Source organism: Eleutherodactylus coqui, chromosome 1, assembly GCF_035609145.1.
Source record: "Eleutherodactylus coqui strain aEleCoq1 chromosome 1, aEleCoq1.hap1, whole genome shotgun sequence".
Lineage (NCBI taxonomy): Eukaryota > Metazoa > Chordata > Amphibia > Anura > Eleutherodactylidae > Eleutherodactylus > Eleutherodactylus coqui.
In genome coordinates, this window is record NC_089837.1 from 13,727,240 (window position 1) to 13,747,374 (window position 20,135).

At 42.1% G+C, this 20,135-nt stretch overlaps 1 protein-coding gene across 1 annotated transcript in view; it reads left to right on the top strand.

The window, feature by feature from the left end:
• Positions 1–337: 337 nt before the first annotated feature.
• Positions 338–20,135, top strand: part of LOC136625968 (vomeronasal type-2 receptor 26-like) — a 64,130-nt gene continuing 44,332 nt past the window's right edge. The window contains exon 1 of the mRNA XM_066601025.1: positions 338–379. Within this exon, the coding sequence (XP_066457122.1) occupies positions 338–379 (42 nt within the window). The remainder of the gene's footprint in view (positions 380–20,135) is intronic.

The following is a 20,135-nucleotide window of genomic DNA, read 5'->3' on the forward strand; positions in this document are numbered from 1 at the left end:
TAATACGCGGCGGAAATCTGCTGCGTTGCCCGCGTCTATTAGGTTCTATTGAACCTAATAGCTCAATGCTCACGGTGCGGAATTCCACCGCAGAATTCCACACCGTGAAATCACCCTACCTCACCCGCGGCATGTTCTATCTGCTGCGGGTGTACGCGCGGACGGCTTCCATTGCTGTCAATGGAAGCCGTCCGTTATGCTATCTACCGCTGTAGCACAGCGGAAGATAGCGTGAAACCACTTCCCCGCCGCTGCGTCATATGACGCGGCCGGCACGTCGTATGACGCGGCCGGTGCGTCAAGTGACACTGTGGGCGTGTCATGTGACGTGGCCGACATGTCGAAGCGTCGTGCGGGACGTAGGACGCCGGATCCGCAGGTAAGTATTGGGGTCTCTGGCGGAGCCCGTCACGGCCGTGTGAAGCCAGCCTTTGTCTTGAAAAAATGTTTGTAAATCAAATAAAAAATATTTTTAAAATATAAAAAAATCTATTAAAAACATGGAGTTCAAGTAAAGGTAACTTGAACATTGCTGATCCCTCACTACAAACATATGTATTGCAATTGAATTGCCCCACCCTGCCCCTGCTCATTCAGTTGGCATCGCCTCCTGCGTATGTTTTAACTGTTTGTTTTTTAAATTTTCATATGTATAAATAAAATATTGATACTTTGTATTCAGCCATATGTGCTGACCTATTGATTTGATTGTGTATATTGCTATATAGCACTTCTCTTAATACAGTTATGCCATTTTGACTTCTGTAGTCTGGGCAACTAAAGAGGATAAGCAAATGACATAGACACCAGCTCATTGGCAGTTTGTGGCCCCTTGAGATCTGTTGACTGTCCCAGAGAAGAGTTTTCAACCATCAGAGTTTAGTATAATTTTTGGCAACTTTCAGGGCTATAATTATGGGCAGCCGCCGTTTAGGAGCTTGTAAGTTTAGCCAGAAGCTATTTGCATCCCCAAGTAGGATCCCTTATCCCAGTTGTGTCGAAAAGCCAAGACTACTTTTGTGTCCTTACTACACCAAGCTGGCCAATCTTTGCATTATGCCTTTGGGGGTTCCAGAATGAGACATGCGTGTGCTAGTACAAATAGCAGTGGGCCATTTATTGCACATTTGCCATATGGCCTGTTTTCCATATGTTTTTAAAAATATTAAATTTTAATATATAAAAACAAAAATCACAAAGTTGCATCTAAAATATGGTTGTTTAATAAAAAATTCCTTCATGCGCTCACAGAACCTACTTAAAAGATGTAGTATAAATATTCCTCCAGATAAAGGAGACTTACTTTGGAGGAGGGGGTTATGATGTCCAATATTCCCCCTCCTGGTTCCAACACATCTATGCAGCCACCAAAGAATTTATCCTTTCAGCCAAAAGGTTTCTTCTTTTGCATTTATTAAAGCCAGCAGTATGACAACGCGTTTCGGTACACAATGTACCCTTATCAAGTCATATAAAACAGTAGATATATATAGCGTTTTTACCTGGTAAATCCCGGTGTTTCTCCTTCTCAATCCCCTTGGGGGGAGGAGGGAGCGGTGGGTTATCGGCGCATTCTCATCGTCATAGAATGCGACTCCGATCGATCTTACGTGCGATGTCATCCCGTCTGGATGTGCGTCGCTACGTTCTGGGTTCCCAGATACGTCATTACATATGACGTGGAGCGTCACGGCGTGCCGCTTCAGCGCTCCCAGTTGCCGTCATCGCATCACGTGATGTTCGGAACTCTGGGATACATCCCTGCGTCTCCACGTCATCACGCATCCTATAATGTGGGTCAAGCCGGTGCGTGTCACTCTGGGACGCTACGTTGGATCATATAATACAGCTTCACTCCACCTTATATTGACATAATCTTATAAAACGTCCACTTATAACCTACACTTTAAACATGATTTCTTATGAACTCCGCTATATTGATTCTAACACCCAATAACCTTATTTAAATAAACTCATTTAGATAAATATATATTACTCTCTCCTATCTTCTATTCTGACATATCCCCAACGTCCTAATCTAAACTAATATTAAATCCTAGCAGACTGAAACAATTGATCTTATGTACTAATAAATTTACACATGTATTATAATTAAAAAACAGCTTATATAACTTTTAAAATTTCTGTCCAAATTAATATACAATGGATACTGCTCTAACATCAATGATTCGCATAAATGGATCATATACATACACACAATTTTAAATTTTCTCTAAAATTTCATTCAAACCACCCGGTCTCAAGGTTCCCAATTTAAATATCCAGTACATCTCCCGATTTTTTAAAACTGAAAATAGCCCTGACTGTACATTCTCCAGCGGTGTAATTTTCAACAATGTAAAATCTTTGCTATGATAATTTAAAAAATGTTTCGACACACTATGGTTTAAAAATCCATTTTTTATATTGCTTCTATGCTTATTTAACCTGGTTCTCAGTGTATTAATTGTGCGGCCCACATATCTAAGTCCACAAGGACACTCTATAAGATATATTATATCTATTCCCCATATCTATTTCTTTTCTACCATGGACAATATTTTGGCAACATTTACAATTCCCAATACCACATCTGTATGAACCTCGTAAGGGTTTTTTTGTCAAGAAATTACATCCCTTTCTTTCTCCTGAGGATCCTACAATTTTAGAGTGTGGACGAGATGGAGCTACATAATCCTTGATGTTTTTGTTTCTTCTAAAAGTAATAATTGGATTCTGCGGTAGGGTAGCCTTCAAAAATGGATATTTTTAATAATATTCCAATGTCTATTAATAATATTTTTTATTTCTTTGTGTTGAGAATTGTACTTGGTTATGAACCTAGATTCTATCGGCCTCTCTTTATTTTTTTCTTCCAATTTGTCCTTTTTTCGTGTTTTGGAGTGCCTTCTGGTAGGCAGCTTCAGCTAGGTGAAATGGATATTGTTTTTCTTTAAATCGTTTCTTTAGAACCAGAGCCTGTTTTTTATATGTCTCTATATCCGTGCAATTACGTTTAATCCTAGCGAATTGTCCATAGGGGATGTTGGTGTTCCAACATCTTGCATGGCAACTTCTAAAATTGACATAACTGTTCGTGTCAGTTTTTTTTAAAAATGTTTGAGTCTTAATTTTTCCTCCCCTGATGTTGACTTCTACAGCTAAAAAGATAGCTTTACATGAATCACGTTCCCCTGAAAATTCTAAACCCCAATCATTAGTATTTAATTCTGTTATAAAATTCACCAATCCTTTTTCATCTCCTTTCCATATTAAAAAAATGTCATCTATAAACCTGCAGTAAAATTTTATATTCGGGGTTAAAATGTTTTTCTCAAAAGCTCCCATAAATAAATTTGCGTATGCTGGGGCAAATCTTGTCCCCATAGTGGTCCCTTTTTTTTGAATAAAAAATGTATTCTTATAAATAAAGTAATTATTTTTTTTAATGAATTGTATTCCTTCTAAAATAAAACTTGTTTGTCTCTCTGGCATCTCCGTATCTGCCTGTAAAAATTGTTCAACTGACTCTATTCCTTTATTGTGGGGAATATTAGAATACAACGATTTAACATCGAGTGTACAAAAAATGTAATCTTCCTCCAATAACTTTTACGTTTGGCTGAGGTTTTCCCTAAGATTAAATCTGAGAACGTTTTAAGCATCCACTTCCACTCCCCAGTGAAAGTTTCATCCGCCGGAAATGCAGGTCTCACATCCACCCTTAATCCTCTAGGGGCAATCTTATTCTCAATGTATAATCGTAAATAATACCAATCTATAGTATGTCGCCATAGGTCTTCAACACAGGTTCTCAATCTATACTTCAATTTAGCTCTCTCGAGCGGTCCTTGTAACTGTCCTGAACCCCAAGTCCATTCTTCAGTGTGATTCGGGGGGATTGAGTACATGTTTAAATCGGGATAGTTTTTAGTATCCCTACGTAGAAAACCTCTTATCCTCAGAGGAAGATATTCCCATTCTCTTATAAGGGTATCCATGTTCCCGTTGCTCCAGTCCTCAAAACACTTATATAGGGAATATAAATCCTCTATAGACATCTTCCCGCAATGGGATTTGTGTAACAATGAAATAGAAAAAAGAGGACCCGCCAAAGAAATAATAGAACCCTAAATGATCCAAAAAGGAAAAAAAGGAAAAAAAAGGAATAGGGATATTATTATCAAAAAAGCGGATAAAGGAGGTGTGACAGTCATTATGGACTCAGAATATTATGAGAAAGAGGCCCTACGAATCTTAAATGACGAAGAATATTATGGTCGGTTAGACCATAACCCCACTATTGAAATTTCAAAATCTCTATTCAATATGGTCAATAAAGCCTTAGAAAACAATTGTTTAAGTAAAAAGGAGAGAAATTTTATACTAATACATCAACCTGAAATCCCTTATTTTTATTTTTTGCCAAAGGTCCATAAGAATCGAGAAGCACCGCCAGGACGCCCTATAATAGCAGGAGTGGGCTCTATAACTAGCGCCTTGTCAGAATATATTGATTACATTTTACAGAGATTGGTCATAAGACTCCCAGCTTATATAAAAGACACAGGACACTTTTTAAGACTTTTAAATACAATATAGTGGGAGGAAGATTACATTTTTCATACACTCGATGTTAAATCGTTGTATTCTAATATTCCCCACAATAAAGGAATAGAGTCAGTTGAACAATTTTTACAGGCAGATACGGAGATGCCAGAGAGACAAAAAAAATTTATTTTAGAAGGAATACAATTCATTTAAAAAAATAATTACTTTATTTATAAGAATAAATGTTTTATTCAAAAAAAAGGGACCGCTATGGGGACAAGATTTGCCCCAGCGTACGCAAATTTATTTATGGGAGCTTTTGAGAAAAACATGTTAACCCCGAATATAAAATTTTACTGCAGGTTTATAGATGACATTTTTTTTTAATATGGAAAGGAGATGAAAAAGGATTGGTGAATTTTATAACAGAATTAAATACTAATGATTGGGGTTTAGAATTTTCAGGGGAACGTGATTCATGTAAAGCTATCTTTTTAGCTGTAGAAGTCAACATCAGGCGAGGAAAAATTAAGACTCAAACATTTTTTTAAAAAACTGACACGAACAGTTATGTCAATTTTAGAAGTTGCCATGCGAGATGTTGGAACACCAACATCCCCTATGGACAATTCGCTAGGATTAAACGTAATTGCACGGATATAGAGACATATAAAAAACAGGCTCTGGTTCTAAAGAAACGATTTAAAGAAAAACAATATCCATTTCACTTAGCTGAAGCTGCCTACCAGAAGGCACTCCAAAACACAAAAAAAGGACAAATTGGAAGAAAAAAATAAAGAGAGGCCGATAGAATCTAGGTTCATAACCAAGTACAATTCTCAACACAAAGAAATAAAAAATATTATTAAGGTTATTGGGTGTTAGAATCAATATAGCGGAGTTCATAAGAAATCATGTTTAAAGTGTAGGTTATAAGTGAATGTTTTATAAGATTATGTCAATATAAGGTGGAGTGAAGCTGTATTATATGATCCAACGTAGCGTCCCAGAGTGACACGCACCGGCTTGACCCACATTATAGGATGCGTGATGCCGTGGAGATGCAGGGATGTATCCCAGAGTTCCGAACATCACGTGATGCGATGACGGCAACTGGGAGCGCTGAAGCGCTCCACGTCATACGTAATGACGTATCTGGGAACCCAGAACGTAGCGACGCACATCCAGACGGGATGACATCGCACGTAAGATCGATCGGAGTCGCATTCTATGGCGATGAGAATGCGCCAATAACCCACCGCTCCCTCCTCCCCCCAAGGGGATTGAGAAGGAGAAACACCGGGATTTACCAGGTAAAAACGCTATATATATCTACTGTTTTAACTGTTTTATATGACTTGATAAGGGTACATTGTGTACCGAAACGCGTTATCATACTGCTGGCTTTAATAAATGCAAAAGAAGAAACCTTTTGGCTGAAAGGATAAATTCTTTGGTGGCTGCATAGATGTGTTGGAACCAGGAGGGGGAATATTGGACATCATAACCCCCTCCTCCAAAGTAAGTCTCCTTTATCTGGAGGAATATTTATACTACATCTTTTAGGTAGGTTCTGTGAGCGCATGAAGGAATTTTTTATTAAACAACCATTTTTTTACATTTCATATGGGGGTTCCTTTGATGGGCCCTGGAACTCTTTCCAGCGACTCTCCTCTTGGAAAAAGTGGATTATTGCAATACAGACCTACATACACAGTCCTATGGAAAATTGATCTGGAGGTGAGATATCTGGTTTGATATACCAGGAACTTTCTATTTTTTTTTTTCCTTTTTGGATCATTTAGGGTTCTATTGTTTCTTTGGCGCTTCCTCTTTTTTCTATTACAAAGTTGCAACAAATTTTTTTTACTCGTTAAAACACAGTCCATTAGGCACAACACAATAACGTTTAGCAAGGGAAGCCTGTTAGCTTTAATCGGCACATGATTAGGGCCATACACACTGTTGTCACTATGGGGAGAAGATTGTCACAAGATAACAACTATTCCAACATCAAACAGCCTTGTGCCCCCACCTTGTAGGCAAATTGTCTTTGAGGGGTGTTTTCCAAACTTTAGGTCTAGGCTTGCTAGGTCCCCACCCACATACCCTCCTGATACATATATGGCCTTGTAAAATCTGTGCGCCGGTGATATGGCCTGAATTGAATGCCTACTAGGGAAGAGCTGTTTGGTTCTAGAATCATAGCTACTGCTGCTCATGCGTTCAACAACATAACATTCTGCCTTTATTTCCACGTAACAACTTGTTTACATTGTTTGTTGTCGGGAAAAAAGGCTACGCCAATATCCCATGTGAGGTAACCCTATTATGGTGCAAGAATAGAGCAGCACTCAATTTTTAGTAACGGGCAATAATGCACACAAATAATGACCTGGAAAAAGGCACTAACAACACATATAGATGGGATGAAAACCGAGGCCAGTCACTTCAAGAAGCTTCCAGAATGTAGGGGATCCGCATGCTCATGTGTGGTGTGCAGCTTTGCAGCCTTGTATTCCTGAATTCCATTGGGTGTGGGTGCCCATTCTGGCGCACTTAGAACAAGCAGATTCAGCCTTGGATGGAGAACACTGATGAGAACCTGGCAAATATCTGTTAAAAAACACAACCTCGTAATCACAAGGATCCCTGCAGCACCGTTTTCAATACCCAGTCTCCCTAAAATTCATAAGGATGTCCAACATCGACCGGGTCGCCCCATAGTATCTGGGTGCGACTCGTTATTTTCAAATATCTCCCGATTCCTGGACAAAATATTATGCCAATTTGCTTTTGATGCAGATTCCTACATTAGAGATACCAGACACTTCCTTGAAAAATTGAAGACAGTTGAGGTGACAGATGGGATGATCCACACAACCTTTGATGTAGTCGCGTTGTATACGTCCATAGAACATGAGAAAGGCATTTGTGCTGTAAAACGTTATCTTGAGCGGTCTGAGTTGACAGAGAGGTATGTAACCTTTGCCCTGTCGCTGCTGGAGTATATCCTCACCAGTAACTACTTTGTTTTTGGTGGGGTGTACTACCGGCAGTGACAGGGCACTGCTATGGGGTCGCATGTAGCCCCCAGTTACGCAATCATTTATATGAGGGCTTTTGAGGAAGTTTTTATACATACGTCACCATTCTGGACATCTATAAGAGCGTGGTGGCGCTTTGTAGATGATGTCTTCGTGATCTGGGAGGGCTCAGCCGAGGACTTGCAACGGTTCCAGTATTCCTTGAATACGGTCTATACTGAGCTAAAATTCACCTTGTCACACTCCCTGACAGACATCCAATTTTTGGATGTTCGTGTAGTCAAAACTCAAAATACCTTAATTACCGACCTGTATACCAAGCCTACAGACCGGAACAACATCCTACGCTTTGAAAGCTTTCACCCTAGGCCTATGTTGACTTCTCTCCCTTGGAGTCAGGTCCTTAGGGTGAAACACATCGCTAATGATGAATTCTTTGAGGATAGGTTAGAGCAGATGTGTCACAAATTTAAGTCAAGAGGCTATCCAAAACCCCTGTTGAATGATATTGAAGACAGAATCAGAGAGGTTGATAGAGAACAGCTCTTAAGGCCTAAGATCAAAGTAGAAAAGAAAAGAATTCCTTTTGTCTCAACGTTCAGTGATATGAGCCACAGTATTGCAGCGATCCTGAAAAAGCATTGGTCCATTGTGCAGAGGGGCTGTAAGGGCATACAAGAGTTTGAGATGATGCCAATGTTAGCATATAGACGGGGTAGGAATTTAAAGGATAACCTGGTGAACACGATGGTGGATGAGAATAGAGGTTCCAGACAGGGGTTGTTGGCACCTGTACGTAAGGGCAACTTCCCCTGTCTGGCGTGTGTTTGCTGTAACAACATGGTGAGGGGAGATTCTTTTAGACATCCCCTGACAGGTCGTGCTTTCCGCATAAAAGAGAGATACACTTGTAATAGTAGCTTTGTGATCTACCTAATAACCTGTCCGTGTGGACTAGGTTACGTGGGTGAGACCACACAAGAGGTCAAAAAAAGGATTATACAGCATAAGAGTACCATACGGACCAAACAGAAAGATTTACCTGTTTCGAAGCACTTCCTAGACTGTAGGCATTCAGTCAACCAACTGAGGTTCAGGGTCATTGATAGTGTCCCTGAACCCAAGAGAGGGGGTGATAGGTCATTACTATTGAAACGTAAGGAGTTAATGTGGATTCACACACTGGACACCATGTACCCCAGAGGGTTGAATTTAGAATACTGTTACTTGCCACATATTTGAGCCGTGATTTTATGGTATTTTGTATTTCATGTTATCTGTTTTAAGTTGCACTGATATCTGCCGATTCTTGATATACTCTTTCCTTTTTATTACAGCTGGTTGGGATTCCCAGTCTTCAAGCACAGAGCCACATCTCCATATACATCATACTGGTCACTGTTCGTGGATTGACTTCAAGTAATATTTTGTATGACCTTGTTGAGTTTAGGGACTAGGGATTAAGTGACACTTCTGCACACAAGCCAGCGGTTATGCTGTGGATGTAATCATCTGTTATAATAAAGGTTGATAACTTGGGAATATGCTTGCTTGTCTTTTTAATATTGATAGTTACTTTGGTGATATGCGAGAAGTCTTATCTCGGTTTTTAGGTCATAATTATGAATATTCAAATATGGACATAATTGGGATGTTGCCTGATTTTATGCTGATTGAATCCTTTGATTGCATACCCAATATTCTTTATAAACCTGGTTTATTACATAATGTTTTTTAGAGATATGTACCCGTGGGTGAGGTTATGTGGATACAGAGATGCTACATATTGGTATACATACGGTAACTTTAAGTGTAAATGAGGGATTGGGGGTTATTGTTTCCCCCCTCCCCCTTTTTTCCTATCATTATCCTTATTTTTCGGTACATTAATGGCGCCTTTAGATGCTCACATAGGTGGTCTTGTAGCCCGCTTTAATAAGCGGGCGTTATAACCAGCCGATTTAAAAACTAGATATTAGGGTTTGAATACTGGTTTATGAACTCTTTGTAAACCTTATAGGGTCAAATGGGGTAAAGCAGTGTTATTTTGGAACAGGCAATGGATATTGAACTGTAATTTTGGTCATTATAATGTCCGATTGGATGGGTCCATGCGTAATGTTGGGGGTTTCTATGGTAACATAGTGTATAGCACGGATAGAGCATGTCAGAGATAAGCCCCCTCCCCTTCTGGTGCATCATGTGCCTGTGAGCTGGTGACGCTGGACATGTCAGGGATGAGTCCCCTCCCCTTCTGGTCGATCATGTGACCGTGAGCTGGTGACGCCTAGTGTAGCATGAGCATGTGACCGGGGATACACGTCAGTAATAGAAGGTGAGGCTGAACGTTATGACGCGGCAAGAGGAAGTTGCGCATTATGATGTAGTACTGCGTACTTTTGTGACGCAGTGCACATGTTTTGACACCGGAGCACAGCGATTGGTGTGATATGGATGGAGATGATGACGTTTACGGGCTCTGTGGAATGGAGACCGGCACCAACAGCTGTTTGGTATGTATTTATTGAATCAGCAGCTAGGAGGAGTAATCATGGGCTGTTCACATTGGATGGCAGACAAGTGCATTTTATTATTTAAGGTGGGGGGAAGGAATAAGGTGCATGCTTGATAAAGACCAGGTAATGGTCGAAACGTCGCTGCCTGTACTTTCCATTTTATGGGATTGAAATAAAGGACTATTCTTATCATCTCCTGGTCTGCTGCGGATCCTCTTTGCATCTTAAAAAGCACAACCAACATTTAGTATGGCAGCTGAAGCAAACATATACCATCATCCTTTCCCAGACTGGTGGCCACTCAAAGTACCTTTGCTCAAGATTTTGATGAGGAATCAAGAGAGCCATACTGATTGTTGACAAGTCTACGTGAAAGTGGAAGTAGGGCCAGCCAGCCGTTTCACACATCCAGATCCAAACAGGCAAGCCATTCACGTTACACATTCACAGATACACATTTAGCCAGGCCCAGAAAATTGTGCAATGCTAGAATGGCCCTTCTGCTCAGGGGCTAAGGCCTATAGAGACACAATGCACTTGTTTTCAACTGTCAATCATGCAGCCATAACAAAAAAAAACCCGTACAATAGCTGCATGGTGACGCCATGTGTGTGTGTCATTTTACAAGAACACTGTATTTCCTCCATTCACACAAGCTCCATTTGTGGGCACTAGAAACTGCTCCAAAAAAGGACATATGTGCGTTTTTGGCAAGAATTGATAACAAACATTTCACAAAGCCATGTGGTTTGACCAATGCAGTTTCGGGTGCAGCTTTCAGTGCATACAAAACCACACATGTGAATTCAGCCTTTAGTCCAAAAAGGCATTTGCAACACTGCTTGCGTTTTTGACAAACAAATGGCCAAAAAACACACTCTTTTGGAAAGGCCCTTTTGCTGCGAGTTTAAAAGCAAAAGATATGTCCCGAGTACATGGAGCCTATTATAGTGGTTCATTTATAGGTCTAAAATTGTCCCATGGAGCATTTAAAGCTGCTGGCAAAAAAAGGCAAGCAAAACAACACAATCCAACAGAGAGCAGGCAAAAGAAAAGAAATGTAAACATAAGCATCTTGTAACACTGAGGCACATATGAACTTACCGCAGATTGACCCAGAGTTTTTGCTCAGCACTCACACATGGTGGTATCTCTGTGGGTTATACCAGAATGCACCTCCTCCAGAAGTTCATCGAACATAATGGCCAACAAACAACAAAAAGCAATGAGTCTTCTGGGTGGCACCTTAAGTCTACTTAATGGGAGAAACATTGCCCGATACGGTCTTGCTGCGACACCATCAGATGCACCCAGAACCTTCTAGTTTGCCTACTCCTCCTGAATGCAGCAGCACTATTGATAGTACTAGGTTGGTCACTAGGAAGGTCACTAGACGCCTTTTTGGTTGTTTCAATTGACTCCCCAAATGCGCCCCACAGCAAACAGCCAAAAAGTATATCATCTCCCGCCCAACATGTCTTCAAATCCAGTAACGTTCTTGCGAATCCTGGTAGAACCAGAAGCAGAATGAAGCGCAGCCATAATTGTCCCCATTTTACATCAGCTAGCAGTGGGCTGGACACGGATACTCTGTTTTGGGATGAAGATCCGGCGGTTCACCACATTATACACTGCTTTGCTGCGGGCCACGCATAATTCCATCATATGAACTCACTATTTATATGAAACTGTTAAACATGCCTTTAGCTTTGTTCTTGCGCATTTTCCACATGCGAGTGGTGGTTTTATTGTGCCCCTATTCGTGCACAAAAAAACCGCTTGTCTGACCAAGTCCTTACTGTGGAAAGACGAGATGCTGTTCTGGCACCTTTTATTTCCTAGTAACCTCATACTTCATCCTTTGGAGAGTTGTGCCCTGCACGACTTTTTCAGCTTCTCCACAAACCCCTATAAGTGAGTTCACACAGAGTAGAATTGCTGTGGAAGTCTGGGTGCAGAATGCCCGGCAATGTACAGTACAACGTAAGTGAAGGGGATTTTAACAAACCCTACTCACAGCAGAGGAATATCCATAGCATAAGGCAATCATGTTGTGGATTTTCACCACTGAATTCATTCATTACAACTCAGGGAGTGATCGCCGCAGGGAAAATCAGCACCAAATCTGTTACAAAATGTAATGTGTAATCATACCCCAACATGGACAGATGTGGAAATTTCATAGAATGTGACTTCATTGACCAGTATAATTGTGATTGTCTCCGACCAGGTAATGGCTCTGCATGGTACATGCATCCTGTTTCTGATCCTCACTCTTATTGATGGTAGACGTGTTATGGAGCGTGCATGCAAATTAGAACTGATGGGAGAATTGCAGCACATGACAGAATCGGCAGATCTGATGCTCGGTGGAATAATACAACTTTCTACTACACCTTACCCATGCAATTATAGGAAATTTACTGATAAATATGAGATTTTCAAGTGTCATGGGTAAGTACAGAAATTCTCATCACCGTAGAATTAGATGGTGGAGTTCAAACACGAAATTCAAAAATGTGTGTAAAACTGCATTATGGGTAGTGACTGCACCCGGTATTAGAGGAAGAGTCACCAAGATAAACGCTTTTACTTTACAGCTTAACATTTAGGCAAAGTAATTGCATAAAGCAGCTAAGAGTCGATACAAGAACATCAGCCATAACATTAACCCCTTCCTGTTGTAACCCTTTTTTGTATTTTTGCTTTTATTTTTTCCTCCCCACTTTCCAAAAATCATAATTTTTTAAACTTTTCTGGTGGCATAGCTTCATGCCGGCTGATTTTGTGGGGGACAAGTTGTCTTTTTCTATATTACCATTAAACATACCATTAGAGATGAGCGAACGCGTTCGTCCGAGCTTGATATTCGTGCGAATATTAGGGTGTTCGGGATGTTCGTTATTCGTAACGAACACCATGCGGTGTTCTGGTAAATTAAACTTTCTTCCCTGAGACGTTAGCGCTTTTTTTTGGCCAATATAAAGACAGGGAAGGCATTACAACTTCCCCCTGCAACGTTTAAGCCCTATACCACCCCCCTGCTGTGAGTGGCTGGGGAGATAAGGTGTCACCCGAGTATTGAAATCTGCCCCTCCCGCTGCTCGCTATGGATGCATTCTATATGCGCTCAATGGGGCCAGCGGCAGCAGCGCTGACCCCATTGAGAACATATAGAAGACAAATCCTTCTTCTCTGGCACAGCTGTAACAGCTGTAGCAGAGAAGAACGATGTTTGCCCATTGAATTCAATGGAGCGGCAATACAGCATGTTCCACTGAATGCAATGGGCTGCCGGCGATCGCAGGATGAATGGTCGGAAAGGGGTTAAATATATAACCCCTTTCCTGCAATTCATCCAGAAATGTGTTACACTAAAAATATATACCGGCGTATAAGGCGACAGGGCGTATAAGACGACCCCCCAACTGTCACCTTATACGCCGGTAATACAGTGGAGCAAAGAATAAAAATCATTACTTACGTTTTTAGATGATCTGCGGCGCTCCTGCAGGCTGTCACTCCCTCCTGGTCCACGGCAGAGTATTGCTTTCTCCACGAAAGACTTTAAATCCCTGCCTCCAGAAGCACACGTGCCTTCAGCCAATCACAGCCAATGACAATGATGTCATTGAATGGCTGTGATTGGCTGTGTTTCTGGAGGCGGGGATTTCAAGGCTTGAAATCCCCGCCTCCAGAAACACAGCCTATCACAGCCATTCAATGACATCATTGTCATTGGCTGTGATTGGCTGAAGGCACGTGTCTTCCTGGAGGCAGGGATTTAAAGCCTTTCATAGAGAAAGCTTGTCTGCCGTGGATTAGGAGGGAGTGACAGCCTGCAGGAGCGCCGCAGATCATCTAAAAACGTAAGTAATGCTTTTTATTCTTTGCTCCACTGTATTGCCGGCGTATAAGGTGACAGTTGGGGGGTCGCCTTATACGCCGGTATATATTTTTAGTGTAACACATTTCTGGATGAATTGCAGGAAAGGGGTTATATATTTAACCCCTTTCCGACCATTCATCCTGCGATCGCCGGCAGCCCATTGCATTCAGTGGAACATGCTGTATTGCCGCTCCATTGAATTCAATGGGCAAACATCGTTCTTCTCTGCTACAGCTGTTACAGCTGTGCCAGAGGAGGACGATCTTTATGCTGACAGTGGGGGGGGGGCACTCTTGCCGCTATTGTGGCTTAATAGTGGGACCTGTGAACTTGAGATGCAGCCCACCATGTAGCCCCTCGCCTGCCCTATCCGTCACTGTGTCATTCCCATCACTTTCCTGAATTGCCCAGATTTTCACACATGAAAACCTTAGCGAGCATCGGCGAAATACAAAAATGTTCTGGTCGCCCATTGACTTCAATGGGGTTCGTTGTTCGAAACGAACCCTCGAGCCTCACGGGAAGTTCGTTCCGAATAACGAACACCCGAACATTTTGGTGTTCGCTCATCTCTACATACCATACAAAAGTATTGGAAAACTTAAAAAAAATTACTTAATAAAGTGAAGTGGAGAAAAAAAGCTCAATTACATCATGTTGGCAGTTTCATTTCTAATGCGTTTCCGATGCAGTAAGCACATACTTATACTGTTGGTCACTATGATTACAGCGATATCAAATTTATATTGGGTTCTATTCTAGGGCTACTTTAAAATATATAAAAAAAATAAAAATTCTGTCACCGACTTTTGACCCCATAACTTTTTCATTTTCTATCAATGGCTCTGTGTGAGGCTCATTTTTTCTTAACCAAGTTTTATTGGTATTTTCCATATTTTTCATACATAACACCAAATAAAATAAACATGACTCATCACAGTCCCATCTTTGGAACTTCGGAAACATACAGGCAAATACAATTACACTTTTAGACACTCTCCGTAAAAACAATCATCATTATGATTACCAATCAGTGCCTGCCCATATTTTCAAATTATAGGGAAAGTGAGAAAGTGTGTGTGTGTGTGTGGGGGGGGGGGGGTGGGGGGGGTGGAAGGGGAAAAAGTGAGCCCTGTGATATACACATACAACTCCAGACTCATTCTTAGTCAGATCCACCCGGGTCACCATTGTCCATGTTCATATCCAAGGTCGCAACATCCAATACTAAATAGAATGTTGTTCCAAAGAACCGGGGAGACCACTTCACCGCCCAGCCGGTTATCATGTCCATATCTCCTAGGACCTCTGCCTAACGGACTGACAGGGGGTCCATATGTGCACAAATCCATCATGGGTGACCTTTGAACAACTTAAAAGTTCTTCAAAGTTGTAAATTAGGTCTACTTTCTCTCCCCATTTAGTTAGGGAAGTAAGTAATTTTCAAAGCCAATACAAGGGGATCAAGGCCTTTGCCACAGGAATTAAATCAATCTGTTTTTCAATAGGTGAAAACTTGTGGAAGGTCTCCAGAGGAAAATCCTTTTCTTCTGAAATGGTTAAGCCGTGTGGCAGGTTCTGCAGAACCTTCCCTACTTCTTTCCAAAAGGGCACAATGTTAAATAGTATGTTAGGCTGAATGAAGACAATGTCCATCTGGTTCTGCCTGTTTCAATCCCCCTCTTGTTGAACCTCAACCCACCCCCCTGGTTGATTCAGTGATCAACCATTCCCACCAGATGTGCAAGTAGGAACCTACTGCTGCATCACATCTCCAACACCTACCATGTGGGGCCAATTTGTAGGCAAAGAGCCATTGTGAAGTTTTATACCACCTCACTAAAAGCTTATAATGACTCTCCTGCAGAAGAATACATAAGGACAGGCCATAGGAACTGAACATATCATTTTGTGTCCTCAGTAGAAAGTGATATGTTCAGTTCCTTTTCCCAGGAATTTTTCTGGACTTGGAAGTCCCCTCATTTAATAGCTTTTCAAATGAGGGCTTGGGTCTAGTTGACTTAAAAGATTTAAGGAACTCATTTAATGAATTTAATGTATGTGTTTTTGTACGTCTGGGCAAATAAAATGAAAAAAAAAACACATACAGAATGAAATGAATTGGGCTAAACAGCACATGTGGGAAAGACTTGGGTATACTAATAGATCATAGACTGAACATGAATCAACAATGTGATGCAGCAGCAACTCTGGGATGTATTAAGGGAAGGATAGAGTCTAGATCACGTGAGGTCATTATCCCCCTCTACATTTCCTTAGTCAGACCTCATCTGGAATACTGTGTCCAGTTGTGGGCACCCCACTTTAAAAAAGACATAGACAAACTGGAGCAAGTTCAGAGAAGAGTTACCAAGATGGTGAGCGGTCTGCAAATCATGTCCTATGAGGAACAGTTAAAGGATCTGGGAATGTTTCGCAGAAGAGAAGGCTGAGAGGAGACTTAATAGCTGTCTACAAATATCTGAAGGGCTGTCACAGTGCAGAGGGATCAGCTTTATTCTCATCTGCACAGGGAAAGACTAGAAGCAATGGGATGAAACTGAAAGGGGGAGACACAGATTAAATATTAGACAGTGAGGTGGATCAATGAGTGGAACAGGTTACCACAGGAGGTGGTGAGTTCTCCTTTAATGGAAGTGACCAAACAAAAGCTGGACAAATATCTGTCTGGGATGATTTAGTGAATCCTGCGCTGAGCAGGGGGTTAGACCAGATTACTCTGGAGGTCCCTTCCAACTCTACCATTCTATGAATAAGTGATATGTGATCTCTGTAAAAAAGATGAGGGTATGATGGGTAAGTAGAGTTTATAGTATCCCGGATGGAGTTTTATGCACCTGTGCCTGCAAATTCCCTATCACTATCTCAGAGAATTTCTTCCAGATACTAGCTATTGAAGGATCAGTGGGGATCTTGAACAGTTTACAAATAGCTTGCATTGGTGAAATTGAGGAAGGCTTAATAGCCAAAAATTCCCTTAGCCCATCCCAGGTCTCACACCGTCCCCTAATCAGTAGATTGAAGTTGCTGGATCTGTATTTGTTCATAGCTGGAAACCAAAGGTCTTCCATAAGGGTGTCACCATGTGATCCCAACACTAGGTAACACAATAACGGATCCCTCATGGGGTGGGTCAGTTCCATCCAATAGCCAAGCTGTACTGCCTGATAAGGTAAGTTAATCCCTCCCTCCGAGCACCTTCTTTTCATTAAACTGTAGGCTAGGCATGGTCTTCTCTGCCTCCAGACATATCCCGAAAAAACTGTACAGAGGATTTTAAAGAAAATCTTAGGTAAAAAGATTGGGAGGATGCAGAGTTTATAAAGAATTGTTGGGAGCACATAGGATTTTAGATTGTTCTAACGACCAAACCAGGAAATAAAGGGCAGATCATATGAGCAAAGCAGGGTATTAACATCAAGGACTGAAAATTATGAGAATAACGGTCCTCAGCTTTTTTGGTGAGCTTAACACCCAAATAGTCTATTGCTGTATCTAACCATGAAAAGGGTGAACTACATTTCAGGGAACTTCAAATCGTGGATTTAGAAAAATTCACTTTAAAGTTTGAGATGACTCTAAAGTCCTCCAAAAGTGAAGCAAATCTAGGAATACCTCCTTCTGGTTCCAATACCACAAATACAATATCATCTGCAAAAGCAGATGAAGAAAAAGTGTGCGATCTGAAGCTTAAAGGGGTTGTCCTGCCATGACAATGGAATGTAAGCACTTCTGTATGGCTATAACAATTCACTTTGTAATATACTTTGTGCATTGTATATGAGGCCTACAGAAGTTACATACGTATTTACTGGAGTGCCCCATTCCCCTTGTGCTAATGGCACTGTCGTCCCTGGTTACGATAAATTTCTTTCTTCTGTCTTCTCCTCTTGTCGGGCATGCACAGTAGCATTCTTTCCCTCTCGTCAGGCCATGAGCATGCGTCTCGTTGTTTGAGCATGCGCAGTAGCGCTCCTTGGGCCATGGGTGCACGCCTGCTCCTTTGCGCATGCACAGTTCGCGGTGAAGCCTATCCAGACAGGAGCATCCACCGGTCCTCAGCTGAAGGGTAAGTATTACTACTGGAGGTGGGAGCAGTGTCTGGGAGGGGGGGGGGGGGTCATTATTATTTGTCGCATGGAGGCTGTCACAATAACTTGTTGCATAGGGGCAGGGCTGTCACCATAACTTGTCGCATAGGGGTTGGGTGGGGGGAGGAGGGGGCTCTCACCATATCTGGTCCCATGGGTTTGAGTGGGAGAACGAGGGGCTGTCACCATGATCTGTTGCACGGGGGGGTAGTTCTGTTACCATGACTTGTTGCTCGGGTTAGGTGGAGGGGCTGTCACCATAACTTGTGGTATGGGGGTGGGTGGGGGAAGGGAGGGGTGTCACCTTAACTTGCCAAACAGGCGGTGGGTAGGTGAAGGGGGTCTGCCACCATAATTTGTCACTCAGGGGCTGGGTGGGGGGAGGGGTGCTGTCACCATAACTTGTCGCACGAGGCTTGACAAGGATCACTGAATGATCGAAACGTTGCACAGAGGAATAAAGACAATTTTGGCATAACTCCTGCATCATTATTGCTGCTACAGCATATCTACAATTTGGATAACTTGTCGCACGTGGTGGTAGGAGGCTGTTACTATAACTTGTCAGGTGGGAGGAGGGGGACTGTCACTATAATTGTTGCCCGGGTGGGTGGTCAATATAACTTGTCATGTGGGGACAGGCTGTCACGGTTCAGTTCGGGGGCGGTTTTGGGAGGCAGTTTTATGTGCGGTTTTGAGTGTGGTTTTGTGTGCAGTTCGGGTGTGCAGTTCTGGGTGCGGTTTGGATGTGGTTGAGGTGCGGTTTTCGGTGCGGTTGCGGTTTTCGGTGCAGTTCGGGTGCGATTCTAAGTGCGGTTTGTAGTTGCCCTAGCAGTGATAGTGACCCTTAGTGATTGCCCCAGGCATGATAGTGACCCCCAATAGTTGCCACAGCAGTAATAATTACTGAACTTTTTTTTTTTTTTGGTTCGTGTTTCTCTCTCTTTCTCTCTCCCCCCCCTTCCCCTTCCTGCCAGATCAAAAATTTTCAAATGATGCGCGCTGCGATGGGGAGGGGCCAAAACAGGCACATCACAGCGGGGAGGAGTCATAAGCTGGGGCGGGGTCGAACACGATTTGATGCTAGTTCGAGTAGCGAGCGCCATCGAGTACACTAATACTGGAACGAGTATCAAGCTCGACAGAATACGTTTGCTCAACTCTTGATGTTACCAATATAAACCTCCAAATAAAAGCTGCCAATCAAGAGAACTAGAGCAGCGGCAACAAACCAGAAGCGACCCAATCATTAAAACAGTGACTCAGAAAGCTGTCAATATCCTGGATCTTAGGTGTCACTGAATGAAACCTCCTCCTTCCTCTTAGTCTTACTTCTAGGCAATTTGGAATTTCCTGCTAGCTGCCAGTTTTCCAGGGTGGACAATCATAAAAATCTCGGTACCTCCGGTAGAGGTGACCAACATGGGAAATCAATCAGGTCAAGGTTCAGATGTTGCTAGCAACCTTGCAAATCCTCAGGAGAGCGAATGTTGAATTTCCTGTATTTATCATTGATTCCTAAGCCAAAGGGAAATAACCAGGCATTTTTTGTATCCTTAGACCTCAGTGCTTTCAACAACAGCCGCAGCATACGGCGCTTAGCTAGCGTAGATGGCTACAAGTCATGAAACAACTGTAAGGGTGCCCTGGCATATTGCAGATTCCTGTGATTTTTGCAGCCTATAAATTACCTAGTGTGTCAGTAAAACACAGGAACTTACAAATATTGTCCCTTCGCAGTTCCAGACTAGTAAGCAGTGGTCTTAGTATGAGCTCAATGGAGGCTGCTCTGTCAGTGCCCAGTAGAATTGCAAAAAGTTATATCACCACCTTGGGTAAAGAATCTGCCCCCCCCCCCCCCCCCCCCCCATGACTCAGGCAGTCCTTTCATGCGCACATTACTGTGCCTATTACAATTCTGAAGGTCCTCATGCATGATAAGCACTCTATTTAGGTGGGAGTGCTGATCTTTAACCACTTGTGCCAACTCCAAAGAGTGAGCAGTAATGGTAGCTGGTGA